The sequence below is a fragment of the Poecilia formosa genome, unplaced genomic scaffold, assembly GCF_000485575.1.
Source record: "Poecilia formosa unplaced genomic scaffold, Poecilia_formosa-5.1.2 Scaffold162, whole genome shotgun sequence".
NCBI classification, from domain to species: Eukaryota; Metazoa; Chordata; class Actinopteri; order Cyprinodontiformes; family Poeciliidae; genus Poecilia; species Poecilia formosa.
This window is the reverse complement of record NW_006800101.1, coordinates 61,518-87,635: the sequence shown is the minus strand read 5'-3', so window position 1 is coordinate 87,635 and position 26,118 is coordinate 61,518. Positions and strand designations below refer to the sequence as shown.

General features: G+C 40.8%; 2 protein-coding genes across 3 annotated transcripts in view; both read right to left on the bottom strand.

Moving 5' to 3' along the window:
• Nucleotides 1-652: 652 nt before the first annotated feature.
• wrap53 (WD repeat containing, antisense to TP53) lies at nucleotides 653-15,628 on the bottom strand. The gene is made up of 11 exons (XM_007564587.2): nucleotides 15,406-15,628; nucleotides 13,616-14,011; nucleotides 13,353-13,521; nucleotides 12,372-12,467; nucleotides 12,003-12,111; nucleotides 9,779-9,867; nucleotides 6,574-6,797; nucleotides 4,758-4,969; nucleotides 3,789-3,892; nucleotides 3,568-3,711; nucleotides 653-2,120 (listed from the first exon to the last, which is right to left on the bottom strand). Exons 2-11 carry the CDS (start codon nucleotides 13,863-13,865, stop codon nucleotides 1,856-1,858), a joined length of 1,662 nt encoding a protein of 553 aa, XP_007564649.1. The 5' UTR covers nucleotides 13,866-14,011; nucleotides 15,406-15,628; the 3' UTR covers nucleotides 653-1,855.
• Nucleotides 15,629-21,786: 6,158 nt separating this feature from the next.
• Nucleotides 21,787-26,118, bottom strand: part of gigyf1a (GRB10 interacting GYF protein 1a) — a 27,312-nt gene continuing 22,980 nt past the window's right edge. For both annotated transcript variants that reach the window (XM_016677730.1, XM_007564590.2), the window contains exons 22-25: nucleotides 25,884-26,047; nucleotides 25,480-25,524; nucleotides 25,044-25,188; nucleotides 21,787-23,546 (exon numbers count right to left, since the gene is read on the bottom strand). In XM_016677730.1, the coding sequence (XP_016533216.1) occupies nucleotides 23,479-23,546; nucleotides 25,044-25,188; nucleotides 25,480-25,524; nucleotides 25,884-26,047 (422 nt within the window). In that variant the 3' untranslated portion in view covers nucleotides 21,787-23,478. The remainder of the gene's footprint in view (nucleotides 23,547-25,043; nucleotides 25,189-25,479; nucleotides 25,525-25,883; nucleotides 26,048-26,118) is intronic.

Sequence of the window (26,118 nt, the reverse complement as noted above, 5' to 3'; positions counted from 1 at the left end):
CGAAAGTGCTTATGTTTTTATGCTGAGAATCTAAATAGATGTTTTTCTGAACACAAACTCATTTAAGAAACACCTTTTCAACATTGTACTTTTGTGGAATGCCCTTATTTAAAGACATAATAATCAGATATAGAAATAGATTCTCTAGAAATACAGTAAATAATTTTGGCTTTAACAGCTGCAAACACAAGTCGCTCTCTTTAGATTACTGCAGCTTGTTAACGCTGTGAAGAAACCAGACAGGGAGAGCAGGTTTAAACACCTAAATCTTGCTCCTAAACCTTCATTGCAGAACTTTCTTCCACACTTCCTGAGCAGCCAGTTATTACATTTTTGAGGAACGACTTTCAATCATTTCACTGTTTTTTTCTTTCTTCTCCTGCGCCCCCTCCCCAACATTTCTCCATCTCGTTCCGTCTCTCTCTTTCCCGAGGCGGAGAGACGATCGCTAAGCAACCTGCACAACACAACAACGCCCGGCGAGTCCCCGCTGCTCCAGATGATCAGATGCACGAGTGTGTGTCCGTCGGAGAGGAGGGAGGGGGCTCGTAAACCAGGCTCCCTTCAGGCTCAGAGCATCCATCGTCTTGTATTCACAAGATCTCTGAAGGAGATCTGACGGGGGGAAAAAAACGAGTCAGTGAATCAAGCGTGAGGTGATACGAGTTTAATTTACTCCAGCTTGGATTAAAGCATCAGAGACATCTACCCAGAGACTTGTTTGGCATCTTCAAGCCCCGCATGGTTCTGAATGATCCTTGGTAGGGAATCAATTGGTGTAGTATTATCACTGAGTGGAAATAATAATGCTTGGCAACAGGTACGAGTTTAAAGAAGTGCGGAGGCGTTAAAAACTGATTAATTTCTAAGTGTGTGATTATAAAAAGGCATATGTTGGATAGATAGCACAGGAGCCCTGCAGCAACACGAACCCTCAAACTGGCGACAGAAACGGAGAGGAATCACTCCTTCAAACCAGTTTTGTGTTTCTCAGTCGCCCCACACACACACACACACACACACACACACATGTTCAAACAGTAGAAAAAATAACACTCGTTTAGCAGCTGCACCCACTTATTAAAGACTTTCACAGAGCGTAGCGAGAGTTAAGCTGGCCGCTCAAAGACGGGACATTCAGAGAATCAGCACGGCGTTACAAAAATATACATCTGTGGGCATGAGGCGCGACACGGCTCGGTACGCCGGCCGCCTCACAAAGGACACGGTAAGAAAAAAAACAGGAGACTCTGGGTTTATAAAAGCAAAGGTCGGGGAAACAAATGGCACTTATTGTTACTGTGGCAGAGAGGCAATCTCCAAGGGCAGCGCTGGAGCCAAACACACACAAACAAACACTCCCACGGTTACAGCTCCGTCCGGTCAGGGGAAACACACTGAAACACAGACAAGCCGTCACTGAGGACTCAAGTGGCTCCAGCAGCAGACTTCTGGATTAAAATGACAAGAAAAATGCTAACTGGTTTTTATTAAAACTTGGATTATATCTGAACTGAACTGGATTTTGGTCCAACCTGATGAAACTTGAACTACAAAGACTGCAGAGTCATCAGGTCTGATATGTTGGATTCAGGGTTCCACACAAATCTGGAAAGGTTAGGAATTTGTAAGTAATTTAAAGTCTGGAAAACTATCCATCCACTAATAAAAATGTGTAGGAGCTGTGGTTCTTCACTGATTTGGAGTTTGTGTGTGCAAACACTGTCGAAATTAAAACACGGGACTCTGATTATTTGTGCTCAACAGCAAAACCAAAACACTGAATAAAATGATATTGAAGTTTAAGGAAACTAAAGATATCAAAGGTGCAGCACCGTCTGTGTGCTCTATCTGGTCAAGCTAACGGGACACTTGAGGTCTGCGCAGCTGCAGCGTTCTGGTCTTGGCTCTCCTCAGCGGGTGGGCTCAGCGGTCCGGCCCACCACAGCGTCAGTGCGTTGTCTTGCCGGACCTCCTGCTGCAGCGTTGCTCCTCCTCCTCCTCCTCCTCCTCCTCCCTCGGTGTCGGAGGCGGAGTCACCCTCGCCCTCGCTGTCGGTGGGCCAGGGGAACTGCCGCTGCCCGCTGGAGGTGGCCAGAATCGGCATGAAGGGGTGAACGCTGCAGAGAGGGGGCGGGGCGTTACTGACAACAGGTTAAACAAGAGCCACACCGGCCACATTATTAGGGACACTAATTGGACTGACCAGCATGTTCAGCACTTTCAACGCAAGTTTCAAACTTTTTCAGAACCAAACTTGTATTGTTTTAGAGATAAATACAATACAAGTACAGAAGAAAGTTTCAATTCACTGTGATATATTATTTATTACAGTTAATAAATCTAACGGTTACTCTTAGAGTAGGTAAAAATAAATGCCAGGTGAGGTGAAACAGATGCAGCAAAGGGAAATATAAATATTTTTACTTTTATTGCAGACAGACATTTTGAAAAAAAAAATTGTGTCAAATTACAATTTCAAGAAATAAACAAAAACAAAAAAAAAAACAAAAACTGGTGAGTCAAAGCTTTTCCAAAAACAGGATTGTGAATTTGTTCAGATATTTGCAGCTGGTGCTTTTCTTTTACTAAACCTGATATTTGTTTGATACTGGAAAACTGTAGCTTAATGCACCTTCAAATATCTTTATAATCGTTCAGATGTAGCATTTTTAATCAACTAAAACTGCACAAAACATTTCTTATTACTGTGCATTCGACACAAAAACACCATTTAATCTAAACTTAAGTTTGAATGTGGAAGTAATGGCCTGCTAATGCATCATGAGCAAGTTTTTATTTTGCACAAGATGAAGAAAGTTGAACAAAATGAACAGATTTTTGCTCACTGAATGTGTGCATTTATGAAATACTTTATTTTATGCCTCTTATCAATGCGTTACAAGCTCGATTCATGTTCTTGTGCATTTTAAGACATAAGTTTAAATTTAAATTAAAGAAAAAAGGTTTAATTTACCAGATATCTGTCGACCTCCTCTTCGACCCGTGTAGAGGTCGCGACCTCTGCCCTAGAGTATCACTGTGTGTCTCTCACAGGCTAATGATCATCAGCTTCCTCTTTTAGAGGCTGAATTTCTGCTTAGCGACAGCGATATTTCTGGGCGGCTGTGATGCTTAAGCAACAACCTGCAGTGAAATTAGACGCTGATCTCACTGTTAGATCCTGTTATGTCTTTTGTTTTGGTGAAAGATAATTGGGAGCGCCAAACAGTAAAACACAGCAGGACAATCAGCCATTAGAGCAGCAAGGGAGTCACTAAAGGAACGTAAATTATCCACGTTTGACAGATTCCTTTATTCCCTCTAATCATCATTGCTTTTGTTCTGTTAATTTGTGGAAGTGTGTTTCAATCTTTCATGCTTTAAAACCAAAAAGCTTAAATCTGAGCTCCTAAATTATTTATTTTTAATGTGAAGCTCATCTTTCTCTCTGCGGTGGGTAACTAGGACAAACTAAATGAATCGCAGTCGAGAGAAAGTTGTGGGAGGAAGTGGGTTGTTGCATCGGCTCGGTCTGGATCAGAAGTTTTGCGAAAGGTTTCTCACCTGATGCCGTTGGTGCAGTCCCAGTGGGCCTGGAAGCGGATCTGTGGCTGCAGCAGCTCTTCGTTTCCATCGGGGGGCGCCGTCTGAGTGTCCCAGACGGACACGGCGCCCTCAGTGTCTCCGCTCAGCAGGTGTCTTCCTGATCTGGACGCAGAGGAAGGACAAACCATCAGGGTTGTGAGCGAAGACGACGCGGCTCTGCGGCGTTCCGGTCCACTTACTGGTCCAGGTCGAAGTAGATGCGCTGGTTAGTGGCAACGTTCCTCTTCAGAGAAAACACGACTTTCCCCGGGTCCCTCAGGTCCCAGCACAAGATCTCTGGGTCCTAGAATGACGGAGGGACATTTACTTCATGTTTTCAATTCGATTCAGCTCATTTATGTAGCGCCGATTCACAATCAATGTCGAATGAAGGAACTATACAAAAAATATTTCAATTTGGTCCCAGTTACTGAATGTTTTTAAACTTACTGGAGGTTACTATAACGACCAGGGCCTAAACCACACTTTGACCTCATATCATCCTTTATATTTCTCAAATTAGAGCTCAGATTGTGTCAAATACACTCAGAAACATGGACGTTTTCGTGTCCATCTGTCATGTAAAATTACAAGTTCACTGTGGTTGTGTTGTGACAAAGCAGCTGGTTTTTATTTTCCGTTTACCGTTTAGTTTTCAAAAGACGCCTGGCAACCCGTCGCTAAATTAAAGAACAACTAAAAACCCCTCGGCCTCGACTACAAGCCACAAACTGCAAGATGTTTGCAGAAACTCGCCATAATTTCCCACTTAACTGTCCGACTCCATCTTGGTGTTTACTAATATGTCATAACACACACCAGTCAGATTTTTTTTTCTCTCCTCCCGCTATGAACAAAATGTTTGTGCAAAGACTTTAATTGTGACCTCATTGTCAGAGAATGCAGTTATTTTGGTTTCTGCGCGGATAAAGCTGCCAGAATCCAAGACACTCGGGACAAGTTATCATATCTGGAGAAATAATTATCCGCTTTCGGCCAAAAGATGACGAAAACAGAAACCGAAACAAGAGATTCATTATGCAGCTTTAAGGTTTCGTGACACTCTGTGAAGCAAAAGCGATGGCCTACTTGCTAATTGGGATCATCACATGCTATGAAAAACAACACGACTGCCTCTTTTCGACACGTCGGTGTGCGCGCGCGCCGACCTTGCGGCCGCCGGTGTACAGGTAGTTGCCGTCGGGGGAGAAGAGCAGATGGGTGAGGCCTCCGTGGTGGCGGGTGGGCAGCAGCGCCAGCAGGGCGCCGTCCTGACAGGAGTAGAGGCCGGCGCAGCGGGAGTACGAGCCGCAGGCGTAGACCGACTGACACGGGCTGAAGGCGAAGCACGAGATGATGCCGCTCTGGCCTCGTTTCTTCACTGAGAGAGAGAGAGAGGGAGAGACGTTTAGCCGAGCGATTAACCTCTCGCACGTTACGACAGGAGTCCTGCTCACATGCATTCAACTGGGACACGTCAGAGTCAGGCTGGAGAGAGAGAGAGAGAGTTAAACCTTCAATTGTAAGGTTTTACAGTTATGAGACCATTTGAATCCAACCTGAACCGTACAAAAATACGCAGAAATATTCCCCACTGTTATTTGTTAAACACAGTGGAGCCCAAGCAGCAATAACGCTACAACTTTATCAGTCTTTCATGTGTTTGTGCACAGCTAGTTCAGTTCCCACCACAGCGTTTCACTCAGGTTTACGTCTGAATTTTGACTAGGCCACTCCGACACCTTCTTCCATGTTTTCAGTCCTTCTGCTCCGTTTAGGATTACAGTTCTGCTGGTGACCCAGACTGCTATTTAACTGGTGAAATGTAGACTTTTCACCATTTCAAGTCAAATCAGATGCAATGACAGGGAGAACTTTAAGAAACCTTGTGGGCAGCAGGAGAAGGAGCTTAATTGATTCATAATTTCTTCAAAATTCAGTGAAATTTAGGCATTTCCTCTGCGTTTCTTATGTAGAGAAACGCAGAGGAAACTGACCAGCTCCGTCTCTTTTCCCTCCAGAAACACAAATGTCAAAAAGATGGAAATCAATATCAAATCTGTTTTACTTATTGAACTGATACCGATATGAAAAATGACTAATATTGGCCGATATCGCTGTCGATGCCGATATATCGCGCATTGGCCTTAAACCTTCTCCACTTATAAATAAGTGTTGTCTCCACAGAGTGGACTTAAAATTGTTTCTTCTTTATTTAACTGAAAGTATTCTTTTTTCACTTGAGATTAAACTGAACTCATTTTAGAATCAGGTAAAGACTTTAAGTCCTGACTGAAGGACGGTGCATTTTCTCAGGTTCTAGTTGACGTATTGTGTCAAAAGTCACCCGTCCTCCTGCATATCCTGGCGCTTCACGTGAGAAACAATGAGAAACGAGTTGAGGGGAGGAATAAAAGCAACCTTTGACTTGGAAAAAATAAAAACAACATTTAGTGACATTTTCAAAAGTGGCTGTTTTGGTCCAGATCCTTCATTAAGTTAAGTACAAAGAAACGTCTCCGTCCACAGACACCGGCTGTGGTTAATGTCAGCACATCTAAACCTCCTTGAACGGACAGAAGCTGCTTGAAGGGCGCGACAGAAATGAGGAATTCATCGCAGTAAACATCTCGCTCGCTTTTGTTGTTTGAAGAACATAATAAAAGCTGCTTGTTGCTTCGTTCAAGGAGACTTCAGTCAGACGGGAGCGACACAGTGAGCTGTCAAACGTACTGAAAACAGCAGACAACCGACACTTATAGATTCTGTAAGGAGTTTATTGTCTAGGAATAATGGTATGAATGCCACCATGTGATTTCAGTCGACTTTTCAATCTGTTCTGGCAAACAGCATCATCTCCACAATGATTATAATAATTATAAACTTATGGGAGTGGAAATGCTTAAGCATAAATAACAGCTGAATTCTCAGTGAAAAGAGAAATAACATTTAGTTTGGTTTTAGGTGAAAAAGATGAAGACTGACCCACAGTGGGGCGCTCCTCGCAGTCTCGGCCCGGCCGCTCCGTGCAGAAGACTCGGACCATCTTCTCAAAGCCGCAGTACAGCTGCTCTCCGTCGGGCGAGAAGCAGAGCGAGTGCGCCGCCGTCAGCTCGTCCAGGTGGTTGTAGGGCCGGAAGCTGGCCCGCACCTTGCCGTAAAACGCGTCCCAAACGTGCACCGGGTTGTCGCGGCTGCTGCTGGCCAGACTGACGAACAAAGCGGTGACATTCGAGGTCAGGAGGAAAAAAAACGTGCAAAACAAAAGGAAGGTGTAATATGCTCAGCGAGGCCTGTCACAATGACAAATTATTTGATAAGTCGTCCCTGTAATTATTGCGACAAACGATTGTGAGTTGAGAACGTTTTGAAGTAATATGTTGATGACAGCATAATGACATGAGTTCAATAAACTTAATTCTGTAAAGAACACTTTTCATTGGCACAGGAAGATATTTAAAATATTTTTAAATACCGCAATTAAAACGATAACCAAAAACAAATGAATTAAAAAATAAAATAAAAAAACTACAAACAACATTGAATATAACGCCTCTGGAAACAAAATTGCTCTTTAAAAAAAATTAATAATCAACGAAATGGAAATGATCAAGCTCATTTTAATGTATAATGTAATTAATTACTTATTGCAGCAGACTAATGCTTTGAACACTCCACATTTTTATTCCCAACACCATGCATCGTTTTCCTTCCACTTCCATATAATGAGCTACTTTGTGTTGGTCTGCCACATAAAATCTCCTTAAATTTCACTAAATATTCTGGTTTTAGTTACGAGTTAACAGCCAACAGATCAACTCAAAGCACCAGTGAAACCGGATTTTGTCCTAGAAACTCACATCCAGCGAATAAACGGAAGTAGAGAAGTTAGAAAGAAGAATGGTCAACACTGGAAATATTCTCTCGGCATTAATCTGATCTATTTTTCTAATTTAACAAAGCCCTTGAAACTCCAGAAATGTTTTTCTTTGGGATATAAAAATGAAGCTATAAATCACAACATTTGTGTCACTTCCAAAACCGTTGGCCGTGTCCGCACTGAGATAAAAGGAAGAGAGTTTATTAGAAACAGATTATTTAAAACACCAAGGACTCCTAATAATAAATCTTAACTGCAGCTCGAGGCATTTTTCTGGAACAATACCAACAAGCAGAGAGAAAAAAAAAAGAATGCCTTGATTCTAGGGGGAAAAAATGCTTAGTGTGTAAAACTATTAAACCAAACAGGCTGTCTGCGTGCTTTGAAATCTTTTTTGTGTTTGCAAAACAGGATTTTCTGACTGATTCCTGCCGTCGTTCCCAACATCAGCTGCTGCACACCTGCCTGAGCGTATCAGTGCCTGGAAACAAACACTCAGCACCCGCGCCGCGCCTCATTACAGAGACGAGTCGCGGAGATTCAAATCAGGCCGGAGTCGGTGCGAGCCCGGTCTTTTTAAGTTTAATTATCGAGCCCTGAACAAATGCTGAAACACCGTGCCGGCGGCGGCTCGGTCAGACAAAAGGAAATTAGCCCCAGCCTCTGCTGCGTTGCTCTGTTACGGCCCCCTTGAGCTGGGAAATGCCCAATTATAATGCTAGACCGCTGCTATCTTGGAGCGAAGCCTGGAAGCGAGCGCCGTAACGACGACCCTTGGTCCCTCTACGCAGGATGGGGGTAGGGGGATCTGAATCACGCAGCGCTCGGTTCAAGGAGCGACTGCGTTTGTTTTTCCTTTAATAATATTTCATCTGAAGCAAAGGTGGAGGTGATCTGCTTCCTGCTCCGTCCTGGCAGAAACACACTAAGCTCTCTGGCAGTTCCCCCGCCTCGCATGAGACGTTTGTTCATCATCCTCCTGTTTGCACGGCTCTCATCTCTGCATCTCCCCCTCTGCCTGTGAGGGCGGCCATCATGGAGTGGCGTCAGAGCTCGGGTGTGATCAGAGGGAGCTGCCGCAGGGTGGAGGTTTGTTACTGGGAGGCGATGCTGAGCTGAGGGACGGGGTGGAGGAGGAGACGAGGGGGAACGCTGCCAGGAGCTTGACCCCGGCTTGTTAGCTCGGACCCCGAAGGTCCCGCCGCCGTTTCCGAGGCGGAAGCCTGGGCGTTGCTGCTGGTGCTGAACCCCGCACGCGGTGATGTCACAATTATGAGAAGAGGAAGATGAAAACGGGATCCTCATCTCGCCATAAGGTGTCGTGCGGGTTCTGGAGTGCTTTCTCACCAGCCGGACCGCGTTTTAAAAAAAACTCGCCGCCGGCCTCAAAGGAGGCAGGAAGAGGGCCGACACTTTACTGGTAATGAGCGACATCAGAACGCTTTCGCAGCTTTTATTTCCCCCGACATCACAAGCGGCTCCCGTAACGAGCGCAAACATCCTGAAGATCAAAGAGGATCTTTCAGAAAACGAACCGTCGTTTAGCTTAACTGCAGACCGCTGAAACACACTCGACGTTAATCCCAATTTGCAAGGCGCCAGCTTCTGTTTCTCCTTTTCATTCCTTCACTATTAAATGTTTCCGACAAAACTATTTTAATGTCGAAGATAACTTGAGTAAACACAAAAATCTGTTTTAAAAGATTATATAGTCCAAATCAACATGGCCTGGTGGCAGCAGCTAACTGTGATACCCAGGAATGAGTCGTTTTTATCCAACATTTCATTAAATGTTCCAATCCAGCCACAGCATCTCAATCAGATTTAAGTCCCACTTTGACAATTTGACTAAAAGTTTTGGGCCTCATCAAGATCTCATACATTATATTTGACAAATATGTAACAGGCCTTTGAGTTGTTTCAGATTAGCAGTGATTTTGAAAATGGAGCCGATTATTGATGTCATTTCAGCCCAGTCTCTTTTTTCCATCGTTGAACCACCTTAACTGAAGTCACTGAAGCTTTTTATCTTATTCTAGATCCTTAATCTGGCATGTTAGTCATTAATACGCCACTTTTATTGTGGTTAGGTTGGAGAAAATTTGGCGTTATGGATTTGGTCGACTGGTAGAAGGTATAGAGGCTGATAGGGAGAATATAGAGGACCAAACACACAACCTTGAGGAACACCAAGGGACAGACGTGACAAGGAGGTGGTCAAAATGTTAAATATGTGTTCATTTTGTTTTATATTCAACTACTGGGAGGGTCTAGTTAAAGTTAGGCAGAAAAATATTGGCTTCAGCTCACAAACACGTGTCTGGCTCCAACGAGTTCATCTTCGGGAACCAGCAGTAGTCGTAGATGGTGTCTCCTTCAGCCATCCTGAGCACGGGACTCTGGATCAGGAAGAACAGGACACAAATAAGGATGAATCCGTGTGCAGCATACCGCCTGCCACTCCATGCTGCACATCTGGGTTCAACATTTATATACGACGTCTATTTCAGTAAAGTATTTAAAGTATTTCAGTATTTAAGTTAAGGAAAATTATCCAAACTAAGACATGATTAACAAAGCACATGCTCCTGTATAATAGAAGGTTAATTTGAAGTTAAATGTGGAGTCAGGAGTGTTAAATTAATGACAGTCAGGTGTGAGACGAACAGCAACATATCAGATTCTGGTCCTTCCCAGTAAAGTGTATCAAGGCATGAAATGAGATTTCCAAGGACTTCAGTAAAAGAGCTACAATAAATTTCTCTTCTGAGTTTAAAAGGCTGCTTAATGGCCTGCAAAGAGAGGACTGTCTGTAAGCCGGAGGAACCGGGGAACACAAGAGGACAAAGCGTCAGATGAACGTTTACCAGAACACGGAGTAACTGGAAGTGGACGTGCAGTAAACAGCGATGTGCGTTTCTCCTTTTCTCTTTGAGAAGGAAAGTTTAAGAACAGCTTTACAAGAGGAAATGCTGAGCGAAGTAACACAACTCCCAGAATCCTCCCTTTAAAATAACGGTGAAGATGGTTTTATGTGACGTTTTTCTGAACAAGTCACAACTCATAAATATTTAGAGGAAAAAAAAAAAAAATTCCATCATCCACAAACAGACAAAAGTTGCTCCAAAAACCAATTCATGTCAAAGTGATTTCAAATATGAAATGCATTAACCACTTCATGGCTCCACCAATACAGTTAAAGCTTAAAAACAGCTAAATTTGAGTTTTTATAATAATGGGCTTATGGGAAACACCAAGAGCATTCCAGAGCTTCAAAGTGGGTTTTATGAAGTAATGAGCCTTGCAGATTTTGCTCATATAATCACAAGCTGAGACGTTTTTTCTCATTTGCTGGGCTGGAAAATCTGATGCTTTTACATCGCCTCTTTGCAAGACAATATAATTGTTAAAAAGTAAAAAAATAAAAAAATAAATAATTCTCAATCGTTCATAAATTTGCGAGATCAGAGGCAATAAAACAGGCTATAACTCGCAGTAAAATTCAAAGGCCGACTGCTGCCTTTGAGAAATAAAGAAATCAAGCTCAATTTTCTCGTCTCGTGAAAAAAGCCTGGGAGATCTTTGTGGAGGAAAATGGATTACATTTCAATTATTTTTGTTCAGTGATCCTGATCTGCCAGCGCCATAATAGAAAAAGAGAGACTGGCTCCGCGCTCGATATTTTCTCAAATCTTAAAAAGACACGACGGCCATTTTCCTCTACCCGTTAAATCCTCAGAAATACATTTGGTGCGACTCAAAGTGTGGGTGGATGGATTGGTGCGCCTGAGGAAGAGGGAGCCGGTCGGCTGGACAGGTGGAGAGGACGTATGAACGGGTGAGCAGGCAGGTATATTTGGACGATTAGTTTGGGTAAAAAGTTGGGTGAATGGATGGCTCAGGGTTTGGCTGAGTGAGCAGAAGGATGTGTTTGGTGAGAGACATTTATACTCTCTCAACCTCAAAAGGCGGCATAGACACAAATATCCAAAAAATAGCAGTTGGTATAATAATTAGGAAAAAAAAAAAAAACACCCAAAAAAACACCCAAAGTCAATAGACACCTGCATGTATTATTGAAAATCTTATTTTAACTACTTTCTCCACAAGAGCATCAATAAATATCAATAAATTTGGGAATATTATTGAATGTAGTTACTGTGTGCAGTTTTTGTGATATAAATCACATCTTTATTTCAAATAGAAATGTTTTTCAAGAATATTTGTGTTTGTGGCGCTGTGAATGCTGTGCCATGGAGTCACAGCCATACGGTTACCTAAAAATAGAATAATACATACTTTTTTTTATCACCATCACAATAGTACCACGATAAAATTCTATCCCTACATCTAATTCAGAAGGCCCAATAGTTTCATGAAAGTAAAAATAAATTCACAAACACAAACTGATGCTGCTAATAAATATTTAAATACGCAAAAACGTTGCTCCTTTAAAATCTGAATTGTCAATAATGGTTCCAACTGTTATTTACGAAGCATTTGGAAAAAAAACATTTGCCGATTTCTGACTCACCATCTCAGGGATGGAGTCCCAGCTGTAGCTGTAAATCTCTGGAGGGAGGTTGTAAACGCGGAGGACGTTGTCGGCGCTGTTAGTCAGGATGCAGGAACCATCGGGGGCCCTAAATGGAGGAGACGGTTTGCGTAATATTAACTCAACTTGCTTCATGTTGTAATATTGTCTCTGATAAAAGATGATTTGCACAATACCTCAATTGATAGAGTGAAAATTCTCCTTCACCTTTTGTTTTAATGGGAGGAAGACATTTACTAAACTCAAAATGACTTATGAGTGATTAGGCCAAAGATAAAATACACAAGTGGCTCAGAAAACCACCTGCTCCAGTGTGTTTTGTTCATGTTTGTCGTAAATCAGGATTACCATTTGCAGCCCTTCAGGTAATTCTCTGGAAAGCTGGAGTACTCCGTCCAGGAACCGGTCAGCATTGAGGGATTCTGGGTAAAATCCAGGTCCAGGCTGGAAGAAAAATACACACATGGGACACACACCCATAACAGCTGAAGTTTGATGTTGGTCAGAAAATAAAGAAAGCTTGTGGAAAAGAAAAAAAAAAACTTGTAGAGATTCCATTTTGCAAATGAAATGATTTTTAAATGTTGTACTGTCTGAATTATTACAATGCTTAAAAATCAACAAACATTCATACATTTTTTTTTAATTTTTACTATAAATAATTACTTTATGAAATAAAATTCCACTCAGTAGGTTATTTCTTCTGTTTTTGTCCTAAACTTTGTCATTAGAACTAATGGAGTCCCACATTTTCTATCCATTCTTTCGTTGTAGTCATTTCTCCATCTCTCCCTGTTTAGCATCTCAAGGTGATGAGGAGTTCATGAAAATGGTCAAACAGGCACAGCAGGGAATCTCAAATATAACCACAAAGTCCTTAGTGGATTTTCTATAATACCCATTGATATTTGAACATATAGATTAAGTGACATCAGTCAAATGTGATTTTTTTTCTAAAAAAAGAAAAGAAAAAAAAAAACTTTTATTGGAAAAAAACAAACAAAAAGAGGGAAGATCTTGTGTTTGGCCTGACGGGGGCACTACAACTGTATACAAAACACATGAAAGTCTTTTCTTTTAATTTAAGATTAAACAAGAAAAAAATAAAGAAGTGTGCGCCTCAACAATCACATGGAGATCGTGACACCGAATTAAAATCAACCAAACCGAGATTAAAATCTTTCCTGGAAGCAATCACAATAGTTTGAAGCTCCACCGTGTGTAAAACCTTCTTGCTTTGTATTTTCTGTCTGCTGTCTTTTCTGTGAGACGTTTTAAATTAAAGTCAGGATGCAAAACATAAATTTGAACAAAAGTTCTTTAACTTACTGCTGTCCTGCTGCGGGGCTGTCTGCTGCTCCGTCGCCATCGCACTCCTCCTCTCGTCCCGTCTCGTCTCCTTCTGCAGCATCTGGTCCTCCATCTCCGTTCTGGTGGCATTCTGCTACATCTTCGTCTCTCTGATCTCCCCCCTCAGGTTGCTGTAACTCATGTGTTGCTATAAAACAAATAAAATTTAAATCTGTGAGTACAGTATTTCTGCCACACTTCCAGTTTTTAAACGCACTCGATTATCAAGACGAGTGTTTTACTTTGTGCGGATGTGGAGGTGTCTCCCTGTGCAGATCCAGACTCCGTTGGTGTTCCATCTCCCTGCTCCTCCTCTCTCATCCTGGAGCGCTTGGCTGATGGTGGAAGCTCGTCCTCTGGGGTCTCCTGCTCCACCAGCTCAGACTGACAGAGTAGAGGCGGGACCTGCTGAGGGGGCTCGCCGTCTGCTTCAGAGTCCTGCCCACCGGCCGCCACGCCTCCGCTCTCTCCACCTCCAGCTGAATCGGACATGGCTTTATCGGTCCTCCTCCCGGCGTTTTGAGGCCTGCAGTCCGGCGGGTGGCTGTCAGACGTGGGTGAGGTAAGTGCTACTGGGATAGTGCTTCCTCCTGCAGTGTGGACGGCTGAGTCTGTCGGGGTTTGAGGACATCACCCACCTACAGAAAACAGGAAGCAGGTAAAGATAAAAGCCCGGTTTTCATGGAACATTTTTGCTCGTTTCAAGAAGCATTAAAGACAGTTTTTTTTTCCCTCGTTGTGAAGCTGATGTCTTTCTAAACCTCTCCTTCACTCATACAAATAGAAAATTCATTTTTATTGCTTTTGGCACTGCGTACAAATGGAAAAACAAAGACATGCTCATAAATACGTAAAATTAAGAGCAAATGGAATGGCATTGCATGGAGAATGATTTAATATCCCCTACATGCATTCACAAACATCAAACCAACATTTACTCTGCAGACTGAACAGCTTTCATCGACGCCGTCCTGTTCGCATGTTCCTCTGTTCTGCAGTCATTTCTTTAGAAGACAGTTTAAGAAACAAAAATACTACTTAGCATTTTCAAATTTGATTTAGTCAGTATGTGTCTGCGTGAATTAAAAACAAAAACACACACACACACACACACAGCAGACATTTATAATAACGATGATTCTTGACCTGGAGTATTAATTTTATGTCTTCTGATAGTTTGTCACCACTGATCAAGTCATATGTGCCAAAAGAAATAGTCAAATATCCCTCTGTCTTCTTCAACCTTATGAAATGTTATAAAAGAAAACTAGGTGAGAAAACTAGGTAGACGGTGCTAACAACAAGGGAGCTAAAATTTTGATGCTTACTAATCCCACTGAATAAATCTAATCCAAACAAAAAGGTAGACTTTCCAAAGTTTTTCCAGAGTAAAAACTAAGCTACCGAATTGCATACAATTTCAGTTTTTTAAACATCTGTATCATGACTGCTAACAATGAGCCCCTGTCTGTATGCATGTCCATCTAATGTAACGTTACTGCTAAGGGTCGTTTATTACGTTTAAAGTGGAACCGCTTTACTGAAAGGTTTCTTTGGACAAGTAATCAGAATAGAAAGTCACAGACAGGAAAGCAAGTATATTCACACAAAGATAGAAATAGCATAATATAAAAAACAGAATAAAAATACTGTGCAGTAATGGCACAATTTCAACATACTGGGTAGGTTTAAGAAACGGTCGACAACAACAATTGAATCTGAAACATTTAGCGTTCGTGTTATAACAAGGTATATATTTGTGCGCTTTAGCAAGCTGCAATAATGCTCCTCCAAACACCTGTGGCGAGTCGTGACAGATCAGATACTTCAAAACGGTCAGTCGTCATTTCAAATTAACAGCATAAAATATCCACAGATACATCTCCCTCCAGCCCTGCTGCTTTTTTGTCCTCCACATTTATATTGACGATGGAGAAAGCACATTTTATGTGTCTGGAACAAAGAAACAGCCACCAAGCTCTGTTTAGCTTCAGTTAGCACTAGCTTGTGCTAACAATATGCAGCTACGCACCTGCTGTAGCTCTTCAGACCGTTGACGCTGAGCTTCGTGTCCTTTTCCCTCTTTGCGGCTTCAAACGTTTTCACACAGGCGAAGAAGACAAGATCCCCCCAAATACAAGTCGACGTCTTCTTTGCAGGGAACTTCTGTGCTGCTTACCAGCTCCTCGAGAAGTTGTAAACACAAGTAGGCAGCCATGTGTTTGGAACTATCGCGAGAATTCGTTTAAACGGATTTGAGATTTGGTCCCCTCCACTTCCGCATCAGGTTTCCTCTGAGTTTAAGGATTTTGTTTAGAATAGAATATACAGATGGATCTCGGGAAAAGAAAAAGTATCAGTTATTTTATGTATTTAGTTGGATTTCAGTTACTTGTCATTAAATGGAAACATAACATTAAGTTACTCAAAATTAGATTACATGGGTCTAAGAAAGACTGCGATTTGACTGTAGCCCAGCAGCCAATCACATCTTAGAAAAACTTAGTGGAAGGAAAAACAAACATCATGGATTGACACTTTCAAAGGGTGTAAAGTAAAGCCCATTCTAAACTAAAAGTTAACCAAAACTGTCTTACCTGGACTAAGAATAATAATAAAAAAGATTTTATTGTTCTTCAGTGGTCCAAACTCGTTTTTTTCCAAATAAATGAAATTTATTTTTTCTATTATGCAGTAACCAGTCATCAAAATTCACAGAAATGTATGCTGAAATGTAACACTGAAATTAATTTATACGTTTTAAATTAAATTACTGAACAAAATTAACCTCAACTATATTGTATTTTCTGATGAGTTTGTAAAAGAAAAAAAAAAACACATTAGGAACAGCTAAATGCCATTTATTTAGTATTTATTTTGTTCTTCAAACAGGAGCCAAACTATTTACACATTTTTTCACTTGTTCTTTTTCCGAAATGGTTTCATTAAATGTACAGTTTGCTGTTATTTTAACAACGTTCAAAAGACTCAAACCAAATGGGGGAGCTGAGCTGACTGGGGTACAATTACTGTGAAATCACAATCTGATTTAAATTTGCTGCAACAGAATCACATGATCAATTTAATAAGTGTGCAACCAATCATCCTTTTTCCTTTTCTTTTTGGACAAAGTTTCTTAAGTTTATATAATATTAAAAAGCCTTTTCAGTGCACTAAAACTACCGAATGTCATCTAAAAAATTAATTGCTGAAGTTGCTTAAAGTAGATTTTGAATTTTTTTTTTTTTTTTTGCAAATGCAAAACATTTGGTCGCAATTTAACAATTCTAGCCTAATGGAGTCTTCTGCAACTTCTCAGTGATGGCTAAGGAAGATAATTAAACACTAGTTGGCGATGATCATCAGCTGCTTGTATTAAAAATGACATTCTGTAGTTAGCAAAGGTACAAAAATGAACTGATTAAAAACACTTGATGCTTCAAATCTTTTTAGATCAAGGGTGGCCAAGTCCAGTCCTTGAAAGCTGCCGTCCTGCAACTTTTAGGTGAATCTCTTTTCAACACAAATATCTTCTGACCAGGCCTCTACCGAGCTAAATGACGTGTTTATGAAAAAATTCAGGCGTGATGGAGAAGGAAAGCTTCTAAAAGTTGCAGGATGGTAGATCTCGAGCGCCAGAGTTGACCACCCCAGATCGAAGAGGCTTTCACCTTCTAATAGAAACAAAGACGCGCAAATCAGTCATCTAAAGAATCGGGCCAGTTTTTCCTTTCAGCGGCTCTGATTGGTAGATTAGGGATACTTTCCATTTCTGCACATTAAGTGCAGCAAAAATAATAAATCCCACCATTTTTGACATCAACTAACATACTTCAATAGTTTAATGAAAATCAGAGAAATGTTTGAAACCCATGTTGGCTCTCCACCCAGGGCGATATGTGCTAGAGAGCACTGGGAGGTAACATCAGCGCTTAAAAAAAAAAAAAAGAAGCTGCAATGTTGCAAAAAAAAAAAAAAAAAAAAGAAGCTGCAATGTTGCATCTAAAGGAACTTTTTATAGCGTAATTGCATGTTCAGTCAATAAGGAGTAGCGCCCCCTGGAGTTTTTCACTGTAAAAAAAGAAAAAAGAAGAAAAAGTAACTCACTGCATCTCATTACCGATGCTACAGTTGGTCTCTGATCTGCAGCTGCAAGTTCAATATGAAATTATTGGGCTATATATATATATGTATATTTTAAACAATCAGACATTTGATCACTACTTTAAAATCCAAAATTCTTACAGGCAGAGATTGGGATGAAAAAAACAAACAAACAGCGAAGCCTAAGATTGGTAAACCGATAAATACTTTAGATCTTATTGAGGAGTTATAAAAAGTGTTACCGAGTTTTGCTTCCAAAATAGTATTTGTGTTTGGTTAAATGTGGGAACTACCACTGGCTTTGACTCATAAACGGCAACCAACTTATAATTCTGCCACATCCGTTCAAAATTATTATATCTATAAAGTTATCTGCTCTGATTGTTTCTTTTTTCTTTACTGTAAAAGTTATTAAACAGAAAATGGAAGATGGCAGAATCGGGATTCCAGATCTTAAAAACACAGGTATCAGAATTGGTCATGAAAACCCCAATCAACGGATCTCCAATTATAAAGCTTCCTTTTCACATAAATAAGCCTGAGATTCTCTCACATCTGCACAACAGTATATATATATATATTTTTTCTAAAAATCGTACAATTCTCCCGGAGTGTAAAAAGTCCAAATGCACCAACTCATATCTGAAATTTAAGGATGCCTAAATTTACCCAAACTGCATACTGACGCAGCACAGCGAGGGCTCGGTTATAACCCGGTCAGCTCAGCTCCCCAGAGTACAGACCTTCAGAAAATAACCAAACGAATCAACTCCGAACAAATTCACTCTGCGTTTTCATGAAAACAAAAGAGCAACAAAAATCCAACCACCAGCAAATTTAGAAAAAAAAAAAAAACATTAAAGACTTGTCGCTCTACTCTGTAGTTAGCTAGTAACTTTTAAAGGTGATTGGATGTATTATGTAAGGAGGTCTATACACAACAATTCTGTTAGCCAACAGAACAAAAAGCGCTGTTGAAAACTTTGTTCAACCTGAATACAGTTAACAAGATGGTTTCCAACTAAGTTTTATCATCGAGAACATTTTCAGTTAGTCATCCAAGACTCGGCTATACAATTTAAGGCATGTTGAACAAAGAAATAAAGCAAAACCCCACTATGAGAAACAAACAAAACGTCATCCAAACCAACTTTTACACTATTTACAAAGCACACCATTTGAATTGATGAGCGCTGATGTGTTTGTGTCTCTGTGAGTTGATATTTATGGATCCCTATTATGTGTAACTTCCGCTGGAAATGTGCATGTAGTGTATATGTTTGCCGCTCCTTTGGACTTCAGAATTTTCTGCGACGTGTTTGTGTGTTTAGTCGTGTTTTAGAGTCTTTTTTTGTTGTTGCTTTTGTACAAGTCTATCCAGTTCCACGGCAGCAGGGATTTCAAACAGCCGCCATCTTTCTGCGTTTTCTTGTCCGAGACTTCTTAGACAGGATGGGGCCGGTTGTTCAACGAACCATTTCTCCAAGGTCTCAGGTTGAGGTGGGTTGAGACCATCGTCCCCTCCCCCTTTTTTTTCTTCTTTTTTGCCCTTATCCTCGTCTGAGAGCGTCTGATCAAACCCCGAGCCAAACGCAATGGGTGATGAACTGTCCGACTGATAATGCCGATGGACTGCCCAGTCCGAGGATGAGACAAGTGTCTTGGGGTAAAAGTTCGAAAGAGCAGGTTTAGGCGAGCTGATTCATGGGTCGGCCGCAGATTAAATCCTCGTCACAGAGGGCAGCAAATAAAGCAAAGCCAATCACCTGAGAAGAGGAAACACAGAAAGAGAAAACAACTTAAAGTCACAAATTGGACCAAGGCTTACCGTACTTCTCGGTTCTTACGTTAGAAGGGTGGGGGCTGAATTTTTCTCCACTGCCTTTAGACTGTGGCACGTTTCTCATTGGACAAATACTCAGAACAGCTGAAAAGCCTAAAAATCTCAGTAAAAGTCTAAGAACAACGGGAATGTCTCTAGGGTCTTTTATTTTTTTCATGTTAACCAGACGCATCACCAATTGGCAAAGTTTGGGAGAACAACTCAACTGTCACCCTTTAATGAAAGGAAACTGGCTTGGATGTTTAGGAACATTTTAATTTGCACCCTAAAATAAATCAGACCTAGTGTAGTTCCACTAAGATTGGACTCACATATTTAAAAAAAACCCTGGATCCCAGGTTTTGAACGGTTGCGAGACAACTTGCAGCCGTTCTAAGGAGGTTTTACATACAGTGAACCAGTCGATGAAACAAAAGCATGAATAATTATTTCCTGTTCAGTACATAAAACAGCATTTTCTCAGATGATGAATACAGGAACAAACCAGAGACTTGACATGTGCATTCAAAGTTTTGCCAAAGTGTTTGCTTTATCTTAGACATGCTTTTTTTTTGGTGTAAAGAAAAATATTTCAGCTCGTCTTTATTGAAGTAAACTGAACTGCCATCCACTAGTCGAATTCAGAGATTTTGGGTGAACAGAGGTGTACAACTGAATACCACCCGCTACGTAACGATAAAAGTCGTCTTTAAAGGTCGAGAACAATAAAAACCAGAAGAGGAGCCCAAAGCAAACAATTTGGAAATCAAACTCTACAGGATACACGCCAAAGAAAAGTTAAAAGATTTTGGGTAAAACTTGTAGACAATGAATTGAAAACAACAGATCCAACACTGGCTTCTTGATGAAGTGAGATATTTTAAAAGAACTTACCACGCAGCTCTCCTCCTGCAGGAGCTCCACCGCTCTGAAGGCAGTCGTCAGGTTGGGGAAAACCAAGTGGAAGCGTCCTTGGCGACGGCTCTTCAGAACGGCGTACGGCTCTCGACTGTGCGAGTTGATCAAACTCTTGTGGCCGCGCCAATCTCCGCTTTGACAAGCGGCCACCAGTCCAATGTGGCCTCCAGTCCGCGCTCGTTTCCCTTCCATCCCCCAATTATTTCAAGGTTAGTGGCATATAAAGGGAAACTCACAGCGAGTCCACTTAAAACTATTGAAAACTATTGGTTTCTTTTCCATGAGGAACATTCAGTCCAACGTCTCATGAATTTTTTTTTTTCCTTCATCCATTTGCAATTTTTTTTTCTCTCGTTCTACTTTGAAAGGTAATACAAAAATATGCTTATATACAGGAGGTGGGAGAAGACGGGGCTTCTCAAAGTCTCTCGCTTTTAGTTTGGGAATATCGTTTTCGGCGACTTTTTCTTTTCTTTTTCTTAAATCAAAAGTCGTAGCAATCCTCCTGTTGTAAATTGTGCTCCCATCCCCAGAATTGTACCTCACAGCTTGAATGAACAAAAGTGCATAGGTGAGTCGGTGAGGGCAGGGTGCGAGTGCGTGGGAGGGTTGAGGTGAAGACGAGCGCACAAATCAGGTGTCCTCCTCTTTTTATTTATTTATTCATTTTTTGGCCTCTCAGTTCCCTCAAGGCTCTTTCAGCCCTGCAATCCAGAAAACAAAGTCCATCCTCGAGGTTTCTTTTTTTTATATATATGTATGTATATATAAACAAGGCCGACTTAGAGGAGTTTGTCCATGCTGTTCAGATTCCTGCCACTCGTCCTCAAGCAAAAAAAAAACAAAAACAAAAAAAAAAAGACCCCAACACCACTCATTGTCCATATGGCAGAAGCGCACTTGCAAACCCCACCCGTCTCATGTGGGAACAAAAACTAAGACAACAAAAAACTTTAAAAAATTAAACAAAACTGCACCCACAGTTATCCATGTGGCTTGTAAACAACCAAAGCTCCAGTATGGAATAGAAAATAAGTCCTTTCTTTTTAATTCTGAGTCACTACGACCAGGATTGTTAGAGGCAGTGTGTTCAACTGTGTCCATCCAGAGTTTTTATTTTCCATTTCTTCTTCTTCTTCTCCTCCGCTGTGTAAATGAAAACCTCTTAGAAGCTATTTTTTCTGTTTTGTTTCCATTTTTTTGAAATCTTCTGAGGAAAAACAAAATCTGTTATCAGCACGGGTTTGTAAATTTTTTTTTTTTTGGAATACATTCAATGTTTTAAGAAAAAAAATAAAAAAAATAATACACACTTCACATGGCGAGGAAACAAAAAAAATTAGGGAAACGAAATAAAAAAAATTAACACACAACAAAAATAGCAGCCCCAAGTGCTCATTATCTTAGTCCAAATACTTTTTAAACTTTGTATATAATGTATATATTCCATATATATTTTTATTAAAAAAAACAACTCGTCATTATCAAATTGCAACAACGAGTAAGTAACACAATATGCTAACATTTCTCGCACCATTTCTGTGCAGTCGCACATTAAAAGATGCTGTATTTTTTTTTTTCCAGAGTCAGAAACTCGACACCTTTCATTCACAAGATCGAGAGCTGACAAAAGGCAACGTGATCACACCCCAGGAAAAAAAAAAAAGAACAAAAAAAACGAACTGGACTAACCTTTCTGATGGATCACCACCCCCAAAAAAAACCCAAACACCCCACCTCCCCCCCAAAGACAACTAGAAATATTTACGATATAAACTTACAAACTTTACATACAATGTGCTGAGCACCGACACACGTCACATCCGCTCTCGAAAAGAGTTAATGTCTCAATGGCCATGCACCCTATATCAAAGTTCTTAGGCACAAATGTGCATTCATACACGTAGAAAACAAAAAGCACATACAAAATGAGTACCTGTAGTCTTAACTCACTTCTATGAACAGTAAATGAACACATCCTCTGAAAACACACGCGCACACACACTCTCATTCACACTTAGAAAATCTCACTCTGATGCACACACGCGCCAACTCCCCCCCTCATGATCCGCTGCGTCCGCCGGCCCTTTAAGGGCCGCAGAGAAGCAGAGGGAAATAAACCAGCGGCGAGCCATCATGTCATGAGAACAAAGCTAACATTTACAAAATGTATGCATCTTTTTTTCTTTTTTTTCTTCTTTTTTTTTTAAATCTATCTGAAGATGAAGAGCTGGTGAGAGAAAGGATGTTTGTGCAGTTTGCCCTCTCTCTCTGGTTCAGTCACACTCTCGGAACAAACAGATGAAATCCCCCGTTTGGAAAAAATAACAACAAAAAAAAGAAGGGGGTGCACACATTCACACTCTGAACATGAGGAGAAATTACTGAACAAAATAAGACAAAAAAAAATGGCCTCTTTTATGTTTCATACATCTCGGTAAGCAACAGGAAAATAAAAGAACATTGTGCAGACTGGATCACACTCGCTCGCACACATTCACAAAAATATTCACTGCTATAAACTAACCCCATTTTTTTGTTGTTTTTTTTTGTCATTTCTTTTTTAGGCAAGTGCAAATCTTCAAGTTTTTTATACTCCATTTTTTTTTTTCAATAGCTTTACTTTTCATATAAATGTAAAAAAAATGCTCAACAAGAGAAATATCAACAGTGTTTGTCTTTTGAGAAAGGATTTGCTTTCTGATACGGTTCAAACCGAAACAAAAAAGGTCCCCCTGACTTTTCTAAACCTAACTTCGTCCCGTCGACGCCGACTCCTGCCCCCCAGCCCCCCGCCCGCTTCCAGTTCAGACGCGCGCCGGCGACGTGTGCGAAAAACGCGTCGTCAGGCGCACATCGACTCCAAACACAAATGTACACATGAAATTAAACAACTAGTCAAATCCCATCTCAATAAAGTGCATTAGTTCAGAATAAGGTGCTTAAAACTTTTGAGTGCCAGAGGAAACCCCCTCCTCGCCTCCCCCCGGCTCACCCGCCCCCTCTCCCGTGCTCTAGTGATCAACTGGTGCAGCAGGGAGCCCTGGTTTTTCTTTTTTTTACATAACCAGAGGGAGATAAAGGGATTAACCCTTCACCGTCTCTCATGCTTTGCTCCCTTCCCTTCCAGAACCCGACCCAAACCGATTCCCCCCCCCCCACCACCCCTCGGTTCCCCAGCAGTGCACATTCGTCATCAGGTTTGTCTGATTAAAAGACAGAAAAGGCCTCAGGTAGCTATTGCTGCTGCGCTGCGTCACATCAGTAATCCTCCACCATCTCCAGCTCATTCATGCTCAGACATTCGCCCGTGTTGTGGAATGAGTACCCTGCAGGGGACACACACAACGCAACGCTTAGGTCACACAGTTTCTACAAGATGAACGCACGCCTGACGCATGTCGTTCCATATCGCTTAATTTTTACACTTTTTGTATCGAATTTGGGCATGGACTGATTTTATTACACACTGCAGTCATTTTCTACTCATCATAACCAGGAAGTTAAAGTTCAGGCTTCCCTGCTCGCTTTAACTGACAAAAATGTCACAATGCAATGAGTAAATAATGATATTTGTACACAATGAAAACAAGACTATGTATGCACAATTCTAAACAGATGTTTATTAGGTGCAAATTTCATTAAATAAGAACTTTAAGTTACTGCATGTTCAATTCCTAATTATTTCAGTATTTATTTTGCTATTAGCTAAATTCTGTAAGAACTTCAGTCCTCTAAAAATGTTCATAACTCCCTATTTTAGTAGTTTAACACCAAGTGTACACTAAAATGCATCAACGGTGTTTTTACTGCAGAAGCTAACATCTACAGCCTTCCTCATCGCCACTCTTTGGGGTTCAGCCAATCACAGCCAAGGAAAACACATGGTGCTCCTGGATTGGCTGTTTCATAGTAGCGTGTCAAGAAGCAGCGTGTCAAGAAGCAGCGTATGTTTCAAGCTCTCATGTTGCTTTACAAAAAAATCTGCAAATACTGAACCACAAATGGGCTAATGGGGAACCATTGTAGTCAGAAATCCAAAAAAACAGACTGAATTGATTAGGTTTTAAAGGTGATGTAATAGTGATGCCATCCATGCACCAAAAAGAACATAAAGTGAAATAAAAAATAAAAAATCCTTTTGACTTTATGAGTTAATACATTGTTAATGCTTATGTGTTAACAGAAACAACATGTAGAACCGTTTCTTGGAGTAATCCTGTTTTTATCTGTAGCTTTTTATCCGTGTTTTAATCTTTCAAGGCAGCAAAAATCAACTGGATTTCCTGTGGTCATCATAAAGAACCACAAACCTCTCTAGGCACATGGAAATATTGCATATATTAGTTAAAATGTACCATCCAGCCCTGCTGCACAGAGAAGGGAGAAGTGAGTATTAATAGAAAAAATTGCTGCCCTTTGTGCAACATTTTCAAGCCTCTGTTTACATGTGTTAGAAAAATATGCTTGGGTTTTATAACAGGCTGCTGGTCTTTGTGTTAATGCTCCCGGTGTTGCAGGGAGAGAAAACACAAGTGTGTGTGGGTGTGTAAAATAAACAATCCAGTCAACCCACTTGTGTGCAGCCTTTTGAGCAAGAATCAACTTTGAAATGAACATTACATTATGTAATTCCTTATTAAAGCGATCTTTTTTTTTTCTAACTTTACATTTATGGAAAGCAAACAGAAAGTTTGAATTTATCTCAAACTGTCACTGCAGCACAATGAAACGGACAAGCATGTTGTTTAAATTTCTCATCCAGTTAAAATACAGCCCATGCCCAATTCAATTCAATTCAAATCAAAGTGGCTGGTGTCGCTTACCTAAGATGCTGGGATCAGAGTGCAGCATCATGGGTGGTTTCTTCTTCATCTTTCCTCCCTGGTTGTCATAGAGACCAGCTTTGCCCATGTGGTTGGCCTGAAACATGGACTGCAGAGTGCTTGGATTCATACCTCGCATTGAGTCCTTAAAGTGAAACAAACAAACAGAAGTTACCCACATGACCTCACTTCTATCAGCTAGAACAACTCATTTGTATCAAATAGTGTATATATGTTTCTAAAAGAACATTTTTGTCTTTCTAAAAGCCTCTATTTACTAATGTTGCTTTAAAAACTAAAGAATCTGATGTGATCTTTGTGTTTGTTGAGTTAAAATATGCAGCAGCCTTGTGAAAACTGAGCAATAAAAGATCCCACCAAACCACTGAGTCATTAATGTCCATTACTGTGAGCTTGTAGAAATAAGTGAATTTACCTGCAGAGGGAAGTTCATGTTCAACCCACCCACTTCTTTTGATAGCTGGAAATACAAACAACCAGACAGGACATAAAACATTTCTGAACATTTAATTACAAGCTTTCATAGATTCAATACAACATGATAAATGACTTTATCCAAGTGAATCATTAGAATTGATTTTTTTTTACCTAGATTTTATCCTTTCATATATCAGAACTTCACACCTTTGTGAAAATCGTCAATTATCAAAATTAATGCTTAAGATATATCAACAACATATTTTTGTATGCAAGACTGGATGATATTAGGAAAGTATGTGCTACTCTGTCCAGCTACTAGAAACTAAGTCTAATATTTCTACCTCAACAAGCTTCATTCTGCGTCATATTTCTGAAATGCATGGTCTATAAAAGCCGTACCTGTTGCTGCTGTCTCTGTTGGTTGGCTTTCTGTTTGGCACGTCGCTCCAGAAACTGTTTGGCGAACTCTTTGGCTTCCACTGTGTCCCCAAGGTAGGACCGGATGAAATCCAGCACTGCATAGGGAGACTCCACCTCCTTCAGGTACGCCACGATGGTGGCGACTGGACGGACACACAAGGTTACCATGGTTACCAGAGGCAGCAGGACCACTCTAAAGTCAGCTGCAAACTGT